The 19,034-nt window shown below is 39.8% G+C and overlaps 1 protein-coding gene across 3 annotated transcripts; it reads right to left on the bottom strand.

The window, feature by feature from the left end:
- Positions 1-5,053: 5,053 nt before the first annotated feature.
- Positions 5,054-18,837, bottom strand: IRAK4 (interleukin 1 receptor associated kinase 4). 3 transcript variants are annotated; one of them, XM_057425590.1, is made up of 12 exons: positions 18,704-18,831; positions 18,317-18,486; positions 17,100-17,245; positions 16,591-16,785; positions 15,619-15,779; positions 14,871-14,935; positions 14,444-14,558; positions 12,282-12,391; positions 8,894-9,077; positions 7,100-7,162; positions 5,210-5,368; positions 5,054-5,123 (listed from the first exon to the last, which is right to left on the bottom strand). In XM_057425590.1, exons 2-12 carry the CDS (start codon positions 18,475-18,477, stop codon positions 5,091-5,093), a joined length of 1,392 nt encoding a protein of 463 aa, XP_057281573.1. In that variant the 5' UTR covers positions 18,478-18,486; positions 18,704-18,831; the 3' UTR covers positions 5,054-5,090. The 3 variants fall into 3 exon arrangements, with proteins under 3 accessions (XP_057281573.1, XP_057281574.1, XP_057281572.1); XM_057425591.1 differs by lacking the exon at positions 18,317-18,486 and having other exon boundaries at positions 18,704-18,837; XM_057425589.1 differs by having other exon boundaries at positions 5,099-5,368.
- Positions 18,838-19,034: the final 197 nt, after the last annotated feature.

Raw genomic sequence — 19,034 nt, forward strand, 5'->3', positions numbered from 1 at the left:
TTGTTGGTTTTACTGTGGTTCTTTTATATGCAGTAGAAATCTGACACCTCGGTTATTTTCATTTAATCTTACACATTACATCAATCCACTTCAATAGCTTTGGCTCCTCAGCTAATCTCTTGCTCGCCCTAGGCTACCATGTTCTTTTTCTGCCTCTTGCCTTCTCCCTCTAGGCCTTTGAAGTGTTTCTTCTGTGTGCTACCTGTCAGGCAAGTGTCATTGTTTAATAAACATGGTAATGTGCGTGCAGCTTATTGTACGCTGTAATTAAATGTATTTGTAGTTGAACCCTGAATCTTTTCAGCACACCTAACTCATTTTGGGGTTTGGGGTTTTTTAAGGAAAACCTTTGAGTGCAGCACTTGAAAAATTGCTGCTCCAGGGTTTTCTGTTTGAATTTAGTATTCCTGCCTGTGTCAGCCATGCCAACAGTGCACATATGTTTTTACACTTATTTGAGCCAGTAAAGAAGTTCAGCTTTTTAATACCAAATGTTTTAAACAATGAACAGTTTGACCTGACATGGTAACAACGTGCATGTTGTGTTTGGGTTTTGTTTGGGTTTTTTTTTTCTAGTCCTGTCCCTAACAGATGAGGATAGGAGGTAGAAAACTTAATATGGAGGATGATGAGAACTGGTTAAGTGATTCTGTGAGGGCATTTATCATGGGCTGCTATAGAGTTCAGCCCCAACCAGGCACTGCAAGTTACCTTACTTGAAAACATTTGATGTGGGTGTACAAGCCCCTGACCACCCTGCAGAGTCATGTCCCGAGTATATTTCCCCTAAAAGAGAATTGTATAGAGTCTTGCACTACCAACTGCCTCTCCAGGCCTCTTGTAGCTCTTCTCCTGACAATAAGCAATAAGGAGCATCCAATCTTTTTGTAAGATCTGTCACGTTTACATCTGTGTAGTTGCCTCACATAACACTACTGCTGTTAATGAATGTTCAGAGCCAGCACAAAATGAGGGCATTAATGGAAGTTATTCCTTTAACTGTCTCTTGTCATGAAATAATTGAAAATGTCCATTCAAACTGTTGTTGGCCTTCATAACGCCCAAAAGCAATGCAGCTGCTTGCGGTTAACTCACAAGCTATTAAATAGTTAATTAACATCACAGGTAATTATTGTTTGAAAAATTTATGTGGCAAAGTAGGGAGAACTTGATCTTTTAAAACACTCCTGTCAGAGGTTTGCAAAACTAATCAAGGCAATAATTGCTCCATTACTTGGATAAACGCATTGATCTACAGTGTCTGTGTATTCAGTAAAGACCACCTTCAGACGCTAAAATTAACTAAGTTTACCTTATCTATTTTGTAATTTACTTTATAAATAAAGATTGATGCTTTAGTTTGGTGTTGTCTGAATCATTTCATAATCTCTTTTCACAAAGGTCTCTATGCTAACATCACAACTTGTAACTAATAGGAAGTTCCTGCAGGACTAGAAAGCAGTATGGAAAAAGTGGCTGAGGGCCTAAGAAGGGAGACAGGCAGAAACAGAATTCCTGGCTTTTGCTGTTGTAGAAAACCCAGTGTGTTGGAAACAGCCAATTCCCTGTTGCTTCATGGAAGCAGCACAGCAGCCTCCATAGCAGGATCCAGGTCTGTTCATCTCTTGAGGATTTTATGCTTTCAATAATAAGCCCCTTCAAGAGTTCTTCTATCCTTTTAAATGCTGAAGTAGTTGATTAGTAATTTAATTTCTATGTGTTGTTACTTGCTCAGCATGAGGTAATGTAATTAAACTACTCAAATGATGTTACTCCATTGGGTTTTTGTCTAAGCTGAAAGTAGTTGCAGTTTTCCTATTGCCCTCAGACTTCAAGCAGAAAAGAACATTTAGTGGTTTGGCTTTTCTTTTAACTGTCCTGCCAACACATCCCCATGGGAAGTCAGTGATATGGCAATTTTGTAGTTGAAAGAAGGAAATTTGAAGACATGTTGAACTAGGATTTGAGAGAATATTTTTAATGTGAAATGCTATACAGGAGCAAAGCTGTTCCCATAAGAGAAGCAGGAGCAAGGTAAAAGGAGGGAACAGGCTTGGCCTCTGTTACGAGCATGAATATCAGGGGCAGTTTTATTTGCTGCCTTATCAGTGGGTGTTAAACTCAGCTGGCCAGCCCAAATCTAAAGATGAGGCAGCTCTTCCCATTTCAGTAACACAAAGTACTATGGCTGGTAAAAGGTGTGTTGGCTTGAAAGGCAACTGGACAAATTGATCAAAGAAAAATTGACAGAGGCTGTGTAACTAATGAAGACCTCACATCCTTTTCAAAGTTAATGAGCTGCAAGCAGTACAAACCATCATACTGCAGTGCATTACCCTCCAGATCTCTCTTGTTCTTGCATTCCTCCTCAGCAACCGCTAATGGCTCATGTCCCAGCCCCAGGACACCCCTGCTCTGATTCACAACAGGCATTCTGTTACCTCCTGCTGTAGTCAAGGGAAGAACTGATGCACTTCCTACCAGGTTTCCTTCACAGCAGTTTTCCTTGGCTTATTAAAATTTGCTTTTATCTTACCTCTTCTTTCTAGAGTCTTAATTGAAACTGCAATAAATCACTCTTGCTATTTTTTGTTCATGCTTCCTTATGGGGCTGACTAAATGCTTTATGTGACAGTTCTCCAGATGCTTAACAAGCAAAAGGCTGGCTCTTCCACTGAGGGCAGTTCCCCACCCATAGGGCTGGCTTGCCTCCTGTATTAGCCCTAGCTCTATCCTGAGGGTATTTATCTCATCTCCTGTGCAGCATGTTCTTCACCCACCAACAGCAGCAAATCTCTCACCTCCAGTTCTATGGAACTAGATCATCCCTGTATTCAAAGAACCTGAATGATTCAAGTTACTGATTTGTGTCCTGGAACGCAGTCTACGGTAATTAATACAAAGCAGTATGTATCCTAGGATAGCTTAAGGTTTTTGCAGTGAATAAGTGAAACAAAAGTCAGCTACTCCTATCCCCTGTTAGCGTCTGTAGGTGTTGACTTTACTGTAGAAAGACCTTAAAAACACTGGGGGGAGTGGAGGGAAGAGGGGAAGGAAGGACAAGTCTCTTCTCATACCCTGTGTATTTCAAATAACTAAGTTAGCTAGCTTTACCTAACACCTCCCATTTTCATTCCTCACTAGAATAATACTAAACAAATTCAAATCCCTTTTTCACCCCCTTGTATGAAATGGTAGCTAACATGCTTCATTTTCAGTGAGTGAGGGGAAAAATGTCTGCCAAAACTCCAGTACTGACAGCAGTGCTTCAAGCAGTCATGGTCCTGTCTGACACAAGAACAGGCACTCGTGCTTGTAGCTAAGATTCCTCTAATACTTGGAACATCATGGCTGATGCATAACTAAAATTGTTGTCCTGTACCAGAGGTAAACATCACTGACAGGTTACTCAGCAACCATGCTTCAGGACAACACTACAGATGACAGTCTAGCTCTAGGGAATGTAAAAAGCAGATGTGATCTAATAAGAAACCCTTACCCAAGAGGTGGAGATGTTTAAAACTGGAGAATGGTTTCAGCAGATTTTACTCTGATATAGCTTTATAGCCGTTTTCTTCTCCACGAGCCAGGTTCAGAGATGTGCAGTTTTACTCCATGCAGTGAGGTTAGCACAATGTTATCAGAAATGCAAGCAATGTAAACCAACTGGTGTTTCCAAGGCTTAATATTTTAATAGCAGAAATAATCATCTGCCATGGTAATGCAGAAGTTTTATTTATGCTAACAGGTTTTACCATTTATGTTTAAATAAAACTAGAAGTTTGAAAAGGCAATACAGAAACAGTTAACGGAGATCTAATGGTATTAATACATGTGTTAGGACTTGCGTGCTTTCTACGAAGAGATATATATATATATATATATATCTTTGTATGCAGTCAGGTCATTTCTCAGTGTTTCCTTTTTCTTTGATAATCATGGAATTTCAAATTTAGCTGGAAGCTAAGCCTTCATCTAGGCTGTCAAGAAAAAGGTCATGAGGCACAGAAAAGGGGTTATATGAAAATAACCTCCTTCATTCACAATAGGAGTATTTTCATACCTACTCAGTGTGAAGTTTCATACCTGCTTCAGTATCTAGAACCTTCCTAGTCACTTTCATTCCATTTTTAGTCTGCTTTGATCTTTGGTGTTTCTATTTTAGAAAGCTTTCCATGTTGCTTTTTAAAAAGTGCATTTTAATAGTTATTAATATACATACATATATATATTTTTAAAAGAACATAATTATTTCATTAAGCAAAATGCAGGATTGGTCTTCACAGAATTATTATTCTGCCCCCTTTAACCATCTATATTTATAATCCATATTGAATCCTCCCCTGAAGTATAAAATACTCAAAGCAGCTAAGAAATTAAATGGTTTGTCATCATACAGAGTTCACTGGAAGGAAGGCAGACGTATTTTTGCATTTGCACAGCACAGCAGTTATTTTGCTTGGAAATCCTTGAAACTAAAAAAAAAACAACAATCCAGGATACATCTCACAGCACTTATCTGACTAAAACTAATCCTGAGAGGACATTCTGAAAAACAATCACATTCACAACGTTATCAATCAGTCCACTCGCACTACTATCAATTCTCAAGTCAAAATGACAAAGTTTGTTTTCAGTGGGTGCTACTATTGCTTCTTCTCCCAGTGTAAGTACCATTTATATCTATTAAATGGTTTTGTCTTCAATAGAAAGAGGTATAGTACACCTGATCAAAGAAGCAGTTTGTAGAAAAAATATTTACCTATTACTGCCATATGCCTTTGCAGCAGACATACTTGATATTTGTAAATCAAAACAATCAAATAGATTCTAATACAAAAACACATTTAAAAAGCTGTGGAGTAGATAAACCAGCACTGCAATTTGTGAATACAAAAAAGGGCCCAATGGCTAAGGATATGTGAAAGGCTGCTGAGTTAGCCAAAACCTGGTGACAGGCCAACAGTCCGCCTTAAATGCAGACCAGGAAGCTCTGGATAGCAGAAAACCTGATAGTGTTCACTAAATAGTAATAAAATATTTTCTACTGGTGTCTATTACAAATTTTTTTATGTGTATCAGAAGAAACATCAAATGTTTATCTCTTGTAGATGCTGTTGAACCTGCAAGAGACCAGACAGAAATACAAGTAACTGATACTGTAAACACACACACTCAAAAGAAGACATTGGTCTGTGAGACTACATACCATCTTAATGTCTGGCCTTCTGTTTTTTTTCTCATTCAGGCACCGATCAGCAATTGAATACATTTTATGAACTGAGGGTGCATCCCAGTCACTCATCTTTTCATCAATATAATCTTCAATAGTTGCTTCCTCATCCTCAATTTCATCTTTGATACCTAACTGCAAGAGAGTTTGTACCAATAAGCAGGCAAGCCTGTAAGCACTCCAACATTATGTATTCCACACTAACACTTTGAAAGCTTGCTTTTGAGTGTCCCTTTCTTCTCTCAACCCCTCTTCTAGACAAAGAATTATGACACTGGTTCAGCAGAATAACTGTTTATCAGCCTCTAAGACTATAAATGAACTACACATTTTTATTATACATAATTTCTAATTGAGTTAGCACAAAATTGTAAAGCACTTTTCTTGAAGCTGCATCATACAGCTGTATCTTTCTCCCAGTTGAAGGCTGTTTCCTAGTATTGTCTCTTTTTTAAGAGAAGCTCTTTTTAAGATCAACATAAAATATCTCTGTTTACTTAAAAACCCACAAATATACAAGTTTAAGTATGAATAACTTTTTTGTCAACTTTATAAAGCTTCTTTCTGTAAACTAATGCCTTCTGTCACCAGTCTCAGTGGTTGCTTTATCTATTCTAAAGGACATGTCCAGATTTAAACCAGTTTTTAAATCTGACTCATTTACTCCAAGCTCTCCAGCTCCAATACACTTGAAATGTGTTACCTGTCATCACAAATACTGACTGAGGAATACCTCGCACATGTTAGTATGGTAGAGGCAGTTCTGCCTTCCTCTTTGCGTCTGTCTGAAATTGCTAAAATACAACTGCGCCAAAATTTTCAAGCTAAGGATGCCACATCTTTCATTGACCATTCTCTGTGCTCCCAAAAGTACATTACAAAGATAAACTGTACCACTCCAATCTTATGTTCTGCTCCGTTTGAGACCCCAGTTCTGAAAAAACGTGCTTCGAAACAAAAGCAACCCAAAACCTCAAGGTTCAGTTTGAGAGGGACTGTTCTCCAAGGTCTTTACAGAGCTCAACTGGATAAGTATTATGACACCCCAGAAGATACAGCTTAGAGGAAAAAACTTTATTAGCAGTACACAGGTATTCCTAAAGCTGTGGAAAGATCTGCTACCAAACAGCATGCAGCAAAACCAATCCAAATCTCAACGATTTCATACTTGGCAAGTAAGTCTTTATGTAATAAATATTCCAGGAAAACTTCTTGGACTAAGTAGTTGAGAATTTAATCTTAAACTAAATGAAAGGCTAAATTAAGAATAGCCTGGTAAGATTTTCAATTAAAGAGAGCTCCAAGACATTACTTTCCTCATTAGTAGACTGAATTACTAACTGAACAGTAAAAAAAGAAAACAAAGTCCAACCCACCCCTCACCCTGAAAAAAAGCCCTTACATTCCAAACTTCCCTAAGGTTAAAAGCACAAGGTATTTGCAAATTATTAGTAAAGTTGAAGAAAATGAAAATTGATACAAGAATGCTAAGAAGGGTAGAGAACTATAAAGAAACAACTGAGATGGATAGTTTAAAAAGCTCTGGTGAACAAGGAGCTATCAGGATATCTTTGTATAACAGGAGGAAACTGATAAAGCATAATGATATTACAATAAGAAGTGGTACAAAAATGAAGAGAATTATAATATCAGATCAGGAGATGACCTTGGGGACTGAACAATCTTCTTCCAGCCAAGAGATAAAAGTTTCAGCCTCACCTCTAAGACAAACATTGACACAAGAGCTATTTTCATAACTATGTATTTTGATGGCTAACTTGATTGTCTCACAACCTGCTTACTATTATTGCACATAAAGGGATCCTGGAGCAGGGGGAGGAGAAGAGAAAGCAAAAAAGAACATACCAGTAACTGTGGCTCCCGTTTCTCATCCACTGGAGGAAGACCCGTCATTATTTCTAGTAAGACCTAGGAGAAAAATAGTCAAGAGGAGAAAATGAAGCACAGAATAATCCTGAGCATGTACATCACTTAGAAAAAGGAGCATGACCCCCACTCTTTCAAACAAATGCTCACAAGAACTATGTCCAAAGACAGCTCTCCACACAACCAACTGTTGTTGCTGTTGTTCCTACCTTTACTTTCATTAACTGTTATTAGCAGTCTTGCTTATGAATTTCAAAGCAACTTCTTCTCACCCTACGTTGTACCTCTTCAGAGCATAACAGAAGAATTTCCAAAGTATTCAGACACAGTGTCTGGCCCACCTCCCCATAAAACTAAATGCCATGAAGGAAGAGGTCAGTAGCAGTCAGGGTCTTGGATCTATTTGTGATGTATTCAGTGTTCTCCCAAATATTAAGCTCATGTCTTTTCTGTACACAGCTTTAAGGCAAACCCCACATGGGTAACACACTTTTGGTGCTGAAATACAGTAAACCACACTTATTTTGGAATGAGTGGTGTCCCTCAGGGATCAGTGTAGGGACTGGTCTTGTTCAACATCTTTGTTGGTGACATGGACAGTGGGACTGAGTGCGCCCTCAGCAAGTTTGGTGGTTTGGGCTGATGCCAACCTTATGAAGTTTAACCATGACAAATGCAAGGTCCTACACCTGGGTTGGAGCAATCCCAGGCACAGCTACAGGTTGGGCAGAGAAGAGATTCAGAGCAGCCCTGCGGAGAAGGACTTGGGGGTGTTGGTGGATGAGAAAATGAACATGAGCCGGCTTCAGTGTGCGCTTGCAGCCCAGAAAGCCAACCGTATCCTGGGCTGCATCAAAAGGAGCGTGACCAGCAGGTTGAAGGAGGTGATCCTGCCCCTCTATTCTGCTCTTGTGAGACCTCACCTGGAGTATTGTGTGCAGTTCTGGTGTCCTCAACATAAAAAGGACATGGAACTGTTGGAACAAGTCCAGAGGAGGGCCACGAGGATGATCAGGGGACTGGAGCACCTCCTGTATGAAGATAGGCTGAGAAAGTTGGGTCTGTTCAGCCTGGAGAAGAGAAGGCTGCGTGGAGACCTCATAGCAGCCTTCCAGTATCTGAAGGGGGCCTATAGGGATGCTGGGGAGGGACTCTTCACTAGGGACTGTGGTGACAGGACAAGGGGTAGTGTGTTAAAACTTAAACAGGGGAAGTTTAGACTGGATATAAGGAGGAAGTTCTTTACTGTGAGGGTGGTGAGGCACTGGAATGGGTTGCCCAGGGAAGTCGTGAATGCTCCATCCCTGGTGGTGCTCCAAAGCCAGGTTGGACAGAGCCTTGGGTGAGATGGTTTGGTGTGAGGTGTCCCTGCCCATGGCAGGGGGTTTGGAACTAGATGATCTTAAGGTCCTTTCCAACCCTAACTATTCTATGATTCTATGATTTTCTTTTCCAGTAATTTTTTTCCCCCATACTGAGTTAAAATTTTGTGCCATACTATGCAAGAACAAACAATGTTCCACATTACCTTAAACTACATTTAGCTAGAACCTGGAATGTTATTTCACTCTGGTCTTTCACATGCAAATTCAACTTACTCAGATTATTTGAAATCCATCAAAGTTTAGAAATGCTATTTTAAGAGCATGTATATTGGGGCAAAGAAAAGTGATAGATCAGAGCAGATTATTTTATTTCAGATATTCTTGATTTTGTATGCTTTCATTATTTACCAAAAAGAAAGTCGTATACTGCTTCCCACATTCCACTTACTACTCCAAAACTGAAGATATCCGATTTAGGTGTTATCTCTCCTCGCAGAGCTTCAGGTGCCATATAGGCTGCTGTTCCAACAATTCTTTCAGTCATGATTGTTCGTGTGAATGTTACAGATGCTCTGGCAAGCCCAAAGTCAGAAATTTTGGGCATATACGCATCAGTTAATAAGATATTTGCACTGGGGGAGAAGGAAGGGGAAAATTTAAAAAAACAGAAAAAAGCATTTTCCAAATCAGTACTGTAATTAGGTTTTATGATAGACTAATAACTCTTTAGTAACTGTTTCCTGAAATCTAAGATACGTTATCCATATAACAAAGAAAGAAAATATAAGGATTAGTTTTGTTGGAAATTGCTCCATTTCAAAATTAATTGCTCTAAATAAATCAAGCACTGGCTGCCAAGAACCATCCTTTTTTTTTTTGTGCATGCAAAAACAAACACAAAAGGGGGGAAAAAAATAAAACCCATACGGGAAAAAACCAAACACCCCCTGTAACCACAAATCCTACAAATATAAGAAGTTCCTTATAAGACACCAATTATGTTACACCCCTGTTTTGCATCTGAATACTCTTTCTTTAAGAAGGATAATAGAGAATACTTGCTTTGATCAACTGGTACTGGATCACAGTACAATTCTTAACTGTCTAAATCTCTACTCAGAACTAACAAAAGCAGGTTTTTATACCTATTATCTAGTACTACGTCAACCATTCCAAATTCATGTACTAAATGAATACTAATACTCTTAATTCTTTTCTTGGAAGAGAGACAGATAACTTATTAATGCTGGAATAATACATGTGCTGTGTTTGCACTTGATCTCCAGCTTTTACTTTTCTTGAAAAAAACCCTGAAAAATGAGGCTCATCCAGCAGACCTTAATGCTTTCATAAAATACTCACTGGGTTGAACTACAGCATAAATCTTCTACTGTTTTGTTAAACTTCTGGCACTTGGGACCATTTTAAAAATCACTCGATTTAACACTTCTGTAATTCTAACTTTCTGACTCCCTTAATGGAACCGTAAGAAAACCATATAGCCAAACACAGCATATTAACACTTACTAGAAACTTGCATGTCTAACTTCCCCTTCTTGTTCTCCAAACCTTCTCAAAATTAACATAGCTGTCAGTTACAAGAGATCACTTGGTGTCAGAACTGCTCTAAATAGTTTAATAAAAGGCCATTGCAAAGGGCTGAACACTGGTCAAGGCATCATCCCCCATCTGGTTTCATATTTAAAGCTCAGCCCTGAAAAGAAGGAAGGACAGGATGACAACTTCATATATCTGAGCTTCTTATCAGCTTAAGAGTGGCCACTTTTGATTCACCACGAAGAGCACAATAGAAGCAAGTTTTACTGCAACCGTCAAGCTTCAAGAGAGAAATTAACTACTTCCTGGGCATAACCAAGCCAAAAAACTATGGACAACTCTGAGAACACCCAGTCAATCTTGTCCCCTCTAGCCTACACAGAAGCTGTTCTAGTGCCTATGTGGTTACGAATTGTCTCCACACATCACAGCAAAATGAAGACTGAGGTTAATCTTAGATGTCTCTTCCTCTATGTTTCACCTGGGTGCAGCAGCACTATTCATCCACCAACCAAATTTATTAACTAGTCACACTCCAAGAGGTTGCAAAATGAAATCCAAAATAAAAAAACAAAATAAAACCCAATCCTGTAATATGATCAACTCACAGCAGTTAGAAGGGTAGAGGAGTACAAGGTAAAATAATGCATCCCTTCCAGTCATTACACTTGTCCAGAGGCTTAAGCAGGGAAGAAAAAAGATACAAGTTGTTAAAGCAGCAAGCACATTCTATGAGGCAGGCTGAAAAAGAAAAATGTGTTCCTTACAAGCTGGAAGGTCACAAAACCAAAGAGCCTACATTTAGCAGGTGCCATAAGTCAGAAAGCTATTGAAACAGTCAGCTATGACACCCAATCAGCCAGTTGATCCTTCTTAAGCCACAGAAGAGTAATGCATCTGGAGCTTTCCTTCAAAGATTTGGACTGCCCTGGCACTTAAAAAAAACCCCAAAATACAACCAACTGTAGCAAGGAAGAAAAAAAGAAAAAGAAGGAAAAAACTCCACCAAACTCTACAACAAAACCATCACCTCTTTTAAGCTCCTATCTCTAGGAAAAACTGGTGTAACAAACAAGTGAACATTATCCTTAAAGAACCCTGAACTTCATAACCTGACTGAAGTAATTTTACTGTCTTTATAATAAATAGCAGTAAATCAAAGGAGACACTCTGAAGAAATGTTCTAGAAAAAAGAAAAAGGTGGGTTTCATCTGAAAAATTCCTCATTTAAAAAGTCATTATGTTCTCTAATAGCAGCTTTTTCATTAGCAGTAGCTGTGAAAGAACAGAACACCTGGGTGCTCTTGCAGCACTCAACTATTTGATAGTAACAGACTGCAATACAAATTAAAGTTTACATTAAATTTTACAAGTTACATTTACAATCCAAATTATAATAGGAAATTTTATGGCAGAAAGCTGCCCAGCAGAAAAGGACCTGGATGTGTTGGTCGACAGCCGGCTGAACATGAGCCAGCTTGCGCTCAGGCAGCCAAGAAATAGTGTGACCAGCAGGGCCAGGGCAGTGATCATCCCCCTGTACTCGGCACTTGTGAGGCCGCATCTAGAATACTGTGTTCAGTAAAAGACATTGAGGTGCTGGAGAGGGTACAGAGAAGGGCAACAAAGTTGGTGAAAGGTCTGGAGAATAAGACTGATGAGGAATGGCTGAGGGAACTGGGGTTGTTCTGCCTGGAGAAAAGGAGGCTCAGAGGGGACCTTACCACTCTCTGTAACTACCTGAAAAGAGGTTGTAGTGGGGCAGGAGGAGGTGTCAGCCTCTTCTACCAGGGAACAAACAATGGGACAAGAGGAAAGAGTCTCAAGTTGCACCAGGGGAGGTTTAGATTGGATATTATGAAAAATTTCTTCACTGAAAGGGTTGTCAATCACTAGAACAGGCTGCCCAGGGAAGTGCCTCAGTCATCATCCCTGGAGGTATTTAAAACACCTGTGGATGTGGTACTTAGTGACATGGTTTAGTGGTGGACTTGGCAGCACTAGGTTAACAGTTGGACTTGATCTTAAAGGCCTTTTCCAACCTGAACAATTCTATGATTCTAATAGCTTCATAATTCTCTTTAGAAATCCGTACTGGTCATGTCCTTGTGGCACAGACAAGATTATGGTGATGGATGTCACTTGCAGAGAAGACTGTGCCCTTGGCTGAAGCAATGCTTGTTGCAGTTTATTCTCTCTAAAATGATTTTAACAGGTGGAAGAAGAAAAAAAATGAAAGAAGGGGGAAAACACAGCCAGAGATAATCAGTGGCTTTTACCTTTTAATATCTCTGTGAATATGATTATTTTCATGCAAAAAGTTGATGCCATTTGCTGTACCTTGAACAATTTTACACCTTGTATTCCAAGAAATTGGTGGAGTGTCATCCTTTAAGAAGAAGAGAGAAAGGCAAGTAGAAAGGTGAAAATGTAATACATATATAAACCAAACCAAACCATAAAAAAAACCTCACAATCCAAAATCCACTTCTTGATATGCTTTGTAGTTTTCAAGTAAATTGTTAAAAAGACTAATACCATACATTTCTTCACTCGGGCAGAAATACATGCATTTGTCACATTCAGTTCTTTCCCCTGCATTTTGCCTGAGACTAACTCACCCATTGCAGTGTTCTTGATAAGAGTCAACTCTTACAAAGGCCCTACAAAGGCCAGCTGCTGTAGAAGAACTCTCTGTATCTATCTTGTTCTGTACAAGAACTCTCTGTATCTACCACATCTTCCACATTGTACCAGCACCAGTATCAGAGCCTTTAACCCAACGTAAATAATACAAAGCCATCAAGAGTTTTTACTAACTGTGAGGAGCTAATCTTCCAGTCATTTCAGATTCACTACATCATGAGTTTAGTTCAATTCATGTTACTAACTAAACCTTGGGAATGAGGACACCTACATTTCAAAACCATCTCTTAATCTTGTCAGTGGCCAAGACCATTAGAGTATCTCACCATTCTACCACCTCCCTTGCTAGCTCCTTAAGGTCCAGATAACAAAAAGATGACATATGTAAGAGTCCATGCCTCAAACACGTCAAGTCACAAAATGAAGTTACCAGCAAGGACACACCTTCAGTATGCACATTCTTCACATATTCAATTTATCAGAAGATTCTGATTTATTGATTCTGACTTAGAGTCTTTGTAATATATACAGAAAGTTTGTCTCTTCCTTGTAAAGGACTCAGTTATTTCTACTTTAGCTTTCAATTACGACCAATCTTTTAATCTCACTTGATGCTAACTGGCAAAGTTACGTGAATGAACATTTTCTAGACATCCTTGTTAAGCGCTGCTCATTCCTATAGATAAACTTGCGGTGCCTTAAGTAAAACTTTGTCTCTCTTTTGCACTAGTTCAGTTTAAAAAAATAAATCATACATGTCATTTGCAAACAAATCAATCAAACCAACCTGAGACAGCAGTGCTAACAAACAAATCCACAACCACTGCTACTCATTCTAAAATCACTCCTGTCCTGTTGGGGCAGAAGTATTTGTGTGGCCCTGCAGAGGAAATGTCTTTGAGTGAAACCTAAAGATTTTTTTTCCACAGAGTGTATTTTCAGCCTGATTAGTTTCCTAACCCAACTACTAAATTTACTTGAGGGTGTACAACAGGAAGACCAGTGCAAAAAAAAAAAAAAGCAACATGCCATGTTTAAGGTCTGGGAGTATGGGGCTTGAAGTAGCATCAGTTTAAAATCTTCACCAGATCACAACTTCAGAAGCTGCATTTGCTTAGTATAAAGTAGATTTTTTAATTCCTTCAACAAACTAAGATGGTCATTCATCTATTAGGTTAAGTCTGGCTTACTACTGGTATCACTCTGTCCTTCATACACAGACTTGCCTCACCAAAAACAAAGCAACTTATTATTTATGAAAGGCCAAGGCTAGAAGATACATCATTAGATTAAATCAGAAGCAAGCATTGCATTTATACAAAGTGCTAACTAAAAAAAAAACCAAACATATTTCCCATTTATTTAGGCACTTCAGAAAGAGATATGCAGACTGTGAACATTGTGTTAAAACTGTTATCATAAGGGCATTGAACAAAGGGCAATTGCACAATGCAGAATCTCAGGAACTAGCAGACACCACGGAAATGTCAGAACCAGGAACAACACTGCAGCACACTTTGCTCTGCTTCACAGAAGCATAACAAGTCCAAGCTCCTGTGCCACTTCAGGTACTGGTGCATGACATCGTACTGTCAGCCTGCTTTGACGTGTCTAAAACATTTGTATAAAATATTACTGGAAGAATACTTGTCATCATATTTGTCTTACAGAGCACAGAAGTAAGTAGTGAGACATCATTTGGCCATTACGGTTCATTGCAGTTTCAAAGCCATTTCATAGGTATCTATTCTTCAGCAAAGGACAACAACTGGAAGCTCAAAAACATTTTACTTACCAGACAAGCAAGTCGGTCAAGCAAGGAACCGTTGGGCATGTATTCATACACCAGACATGGCTGAGCACCATCAGTTGAGAAACCAAGTAATTCCACCAGATTTTCATGCTGACACCTACAGCAAAAAAATTCTATTCGTATATGCTCTGAAAGACTTCCAATATTTGAGGAAAATAGAAAGCAGAGGGAACTCAGTCCCCAATTACTTGTTCCATCACTACTGCACATAGCTAGGTTTCTGCAGTGGTATCATTTAAAAAGAAAAAAAAGAAATACAGCCATGCTGTATATGAAACATTCTCACTTAACATGAAAATCATTAAGTTATGCTAGAAAGACAAAAATAAGGGATCACATTAGCCAATGTGTTATCTGCCAATTCAGATTCCAACAAAAGGCTTACAACATTGTGTAAGACTGTACTCACTTTGCCATCAATTTTATTTCTTGATCAAATTGCTGTTTCAAGTCCTGAGCACTAACATCAACCATCTACAAAAGGAAGTATTTGATGTTAATACTGCTGGCCATATGCAGTTGTCCATTAAAAAAAAAAAAACAGAATTATAAGCCCTTCTTTAGATTAGTTACATGTAATAACTACTTAACTGTTCACAATATTTTTTTACTCAACTCAAGGTATCAGAACATGATTTTTAATTCCTTGGAACGCGTTATTCATGGACAAATGGATTCAATTTCAGCACAGTCACAAACTTACCCATTTCACTGCAGTCACCCACTAGCAGCACTTACTGCACAATTAATTATTAACACAAACCACTAGTTATAAAGATTCAAATTCTGTGGCAAAAACTATTTAGCTTGTGAGTTGCTAATCTGATTCTGAAGGGGAAACCTCCCTAGCACTCCTGTCCTTCTGCCACTTCCTGGGTGCACAGGAGGGAGGGAGGGGAAGAGATGGGGTGCTCTGCTCTTCCAGACAGCTTGTCTGAACCACTGAAAGGAGAGCTACAGAAAAGGCAAGACTTCATCTCTGGTGACTGTGCCGATTCACACCGCTCATGGGACTAACCAGATAATGTTCTCAGCTCAACTGATGTTTAACTTGGTGATGCTTTTTGAAGTATATCGTTCAACACTTCCCACAGATAAACAAGTCTACGCTATAAAGTACATAGTCATTAAAAGGAAAAATGCCCAGGACAACTCACAGCAATGAGCTTCTTGACAGCCACATTTCTGCCGTTGATGTAGCCTTTGAACACAACACCAAAGCCACCTTCTCCCAGTTTATTGCCTCCAGCTGATTCTGGTCGTGCATCAAAATTATTTGTAACACTTTCCAAATCATGAAATGAAAAATTAAGGAAGCCTGAAAGACACATTTACCATTTAGCACAGAGCTATGTTTTTCACTTAAGAAACAAATACATTGAATAGATTTTCTGCTTCAGTTCTACTAAACCACAAACTTGCTGCCACATAAATCCCTTGTGATGAAGATACCAGAAAACCAAATTAACTTATAAATATATATGTGATATGTGCAAAGAGATATGCATAATTTTCTTCGCAATTAGCACTGAAGCAGCCTTCTGCTAATAGTTTTTGATAATATTCATAATATAGATGATAGTGCAGAAGATCAGAATTAAAAAAAAAAAAAAAAAAGGAGAGCCACACTGTGTCAGATGTAAAAATAGTATCTAGACCACATCATGCTTCGGGCAGCAACACCAAAGTGGACCTTTAGGAAGGAGTACACCAACCATACACTTTCCTAGGATGCTTTCTTTAGTCATCTTTTCTTCAACATTCGTAGTCAATTCTGACATATAAAATCCAGCTTTAACATGCCAGATGCTAAACAGTCCATAAAATCAGTATTTAAAAAGGGCAAGAGGATTATATGTAGCACAAAATAAACTGTGATTTAGTTAACAGTCAAGTTTGCATCACAGTAGCTGCCTTGTCAGCAAGGTGCCTCTCATACCTGGACATCTTATTACTCAAGCTAAATTCACAGCCACACAGAACAGAAGCAAAAGGAAGATGCTGTTTCCTATAACATGCAGGACAATAGGAATATAGCCATTAATACACTGCTAGGATTTATTTTATGTGGGGTTAAGGACAGATCAGAAAAAAACATTGTACTTAATTCTACCAAACTAAGTACCTACCTGTGTTACTGGACTGTGGGCTGCTGTTTTCTTGACTGAAAAAAGGAGCTGAATGTTGCTTCTCAGTACTCTGAGCTAAAACAGGTTGTATAGAAGCCACTTCTTTTTCCTGTACAGGCAGTTGTTTTTCATGTATAGGCAATGTTTCCTGTGAAGAAAGAGGTAATGTAACTTCTTGTGCCATCCTTACAGCTTCTGAAAATGGAATTTAGAAAACATGTTAACTACATTAGGAATCAGATAAAACAAGTAACATTAATGCCAGCATTTACTAAGGTTAGGTGACACATAAACATCATGAGAAGGTTATATTCTGCCACCATGTCTAAACTGCAGGATTCTCACTTAAACTTGTAACTCTTATTTAAACTGTTATTACAAATAATGGAAAATAGATCCACTTCTGGTTATTTTGACCTAATCCTTTCTCATTTTCATGCTACTGGGAAACTTTTTAACACTTCAGAAAGCAGAGAACACAGTGCAAACTGTACAAGAGTAACAGTTACCTGGAAGCAAAAGGCTTGCTGGTGCTAGGAATTGATTCCTAATCAGCAGGTCCACAAGATCAGCAACTGTACAGTTTGTGGTTCCCCAGTCATAAAGCAATTCACACGTGGGGCTCTTTCCCATTTGGACAAATGCCTCAAATCTCCTGAAAAGATAAATTAAGACCAACATTTAAAAAAAAAGAAAGAAAAGATCTCAAGAACTATGAAGAAGGGAAAGAGATTAAAGGTAAATGACAACAGCAAAAAAACCCACAAGCAAAGCCCCCAAAATTCTGAATATACTGAACTGTACAACTATTTGCAGATCTTCTGAAAATGCATCTAAAAGTAATTAAAAAAATGAAACTCAGTGGAAAAATAATGCAAAATTTGGGAAAAACAAAGGGAAAAAATATGCATACATGGCTTCAACATATTGCCCAGGACCCATAATATTTTGGCACATGGAACTAACAGAGAAGAGAATGTCAGCAACAGACACAGGGCAAGTCAGAGCCCAATCAAATGGAATGAAATTGTTTTTCCCACCCATCTGACATTCACACTTCATTCTGAATGGTTTGGGATGTACATTACGCAGAAATTGAAGTCCAGTATTCTGACTGACTTAGTGTCATTACAGAAAGGCAAATGAAGACTTATTGCTAACTTCACTAGAAAGACTGCCCTGCCAGCTGGGGTTAAACCACCAGACTGGAAACTCAAGATGATACATAGGGTATCCAAAAACCTCATAACCTTTGAGACATCTTAAGGATTCACCAAGCCCTACAAGCTGTTCATAAACTATTGCTGGTATTACTTCTCAATAAAACTTGTGACTTTTAGGCCTTGGGTTACCCACATTTGCTGGACATTCTCTTGGGGAATGAGGAGTTACAGTCCAGTTGTGTCCTGTGCTGCTCTTGTGTGAAGATGCACAGTGAAGTCAATGTTTTTCAGTCTGCACGGAAAGCTATACAGCTAATGTTGTACTGCTAAAAATACTTATGCCTGTGACTAATTCTGATTTCCTTACTCAGTTTTCTTTGGCTATAGCTTGTCTGAAAACTGAACTAACAGCACAATTACAAGTAATTACCTTGAGTTCCCTAAGGCAGTGGCACTGTAATGTGTAAGTACCTACTGGCACACAAACTGCAAGTTACAGTAACAGGATGGACAACAGCGCTTAACAGTTAATAAGATTACGTTACATGACACCCATATAGGACCTTATGTGCATTTGGTTGTATCTGTTTTCACCGGTCGGGTTGGTTATATCTACTGCTAACTTCTTCCACCCTTCCTGCGGGTCGATGAAGTCTGCCAGCTGCCTCAGGAGCCCGTAGCTGAGGCACCGGACGTACGTTGACATCGTCACCGCCGTGCTCATCTTCAGCTCCTACGGAACACGAGCGACACCGTTACAGAACAGGTTCGCCGGGGCCGCGGGAAGCCGAGCAGGCCTCAGACCCAGCACGGCGGCGACCCACTGCCCTCGCCCCTGTCTTCTCCTCACGGCCAGCCGGTTCCGGCCGCCCCCTAAGGCCCGCCCCCGGTAGGCGAGCGGCCCCGCCCACAACCGCCGGCGGGAGTCGAGATACCTCACCTCGCTTCACCTCACCTCACCTCAGCCCGCCGATCCCCGTCGTTTCCTGGCGGCGGCGCCTCCTCGTCCCGGCAGGCGCTCCCGCCCCTCGCTTCCCCTTTAAGAGGGAGTGACCCGGCCTCTGACGGCGGTCGCGTCACCGGGACGGGGACAGGGGCTCGCTGAGCAGAAAGCGGAAGTGCTCGCTTCCCACGCCGCTCTCCCATAGGCTGCCTGGGGATGCCCCGCCCCCTCCGGGACGCCCCATGGCTGGTCGGGGGAGGGGGGGAAGTCCCTTTCTCTTTTTCCCCGCGTTCCTGGAGAAGTTGGTACCGTCCTCGGGCCCTTACCGAGGGGGCGGG

Source organism: Pezoporus wallicus, unplaced genomic scaffold, assembly GCF_028554395.1.
Source record: "Pezoporus wallicus isolate ANWC-B61680 ecotype Strahan unplaced genomic scaffold, APGP_CSIRO_Pwel_v1 contig_4722, whole genome shotgun sequence".
Lineage (NCBI taxonomy): Eukaryota > Metazoa > Chordata > Aves > Psittaciformes > Psittacidae > Pezoporus > Pezoporus wallicus.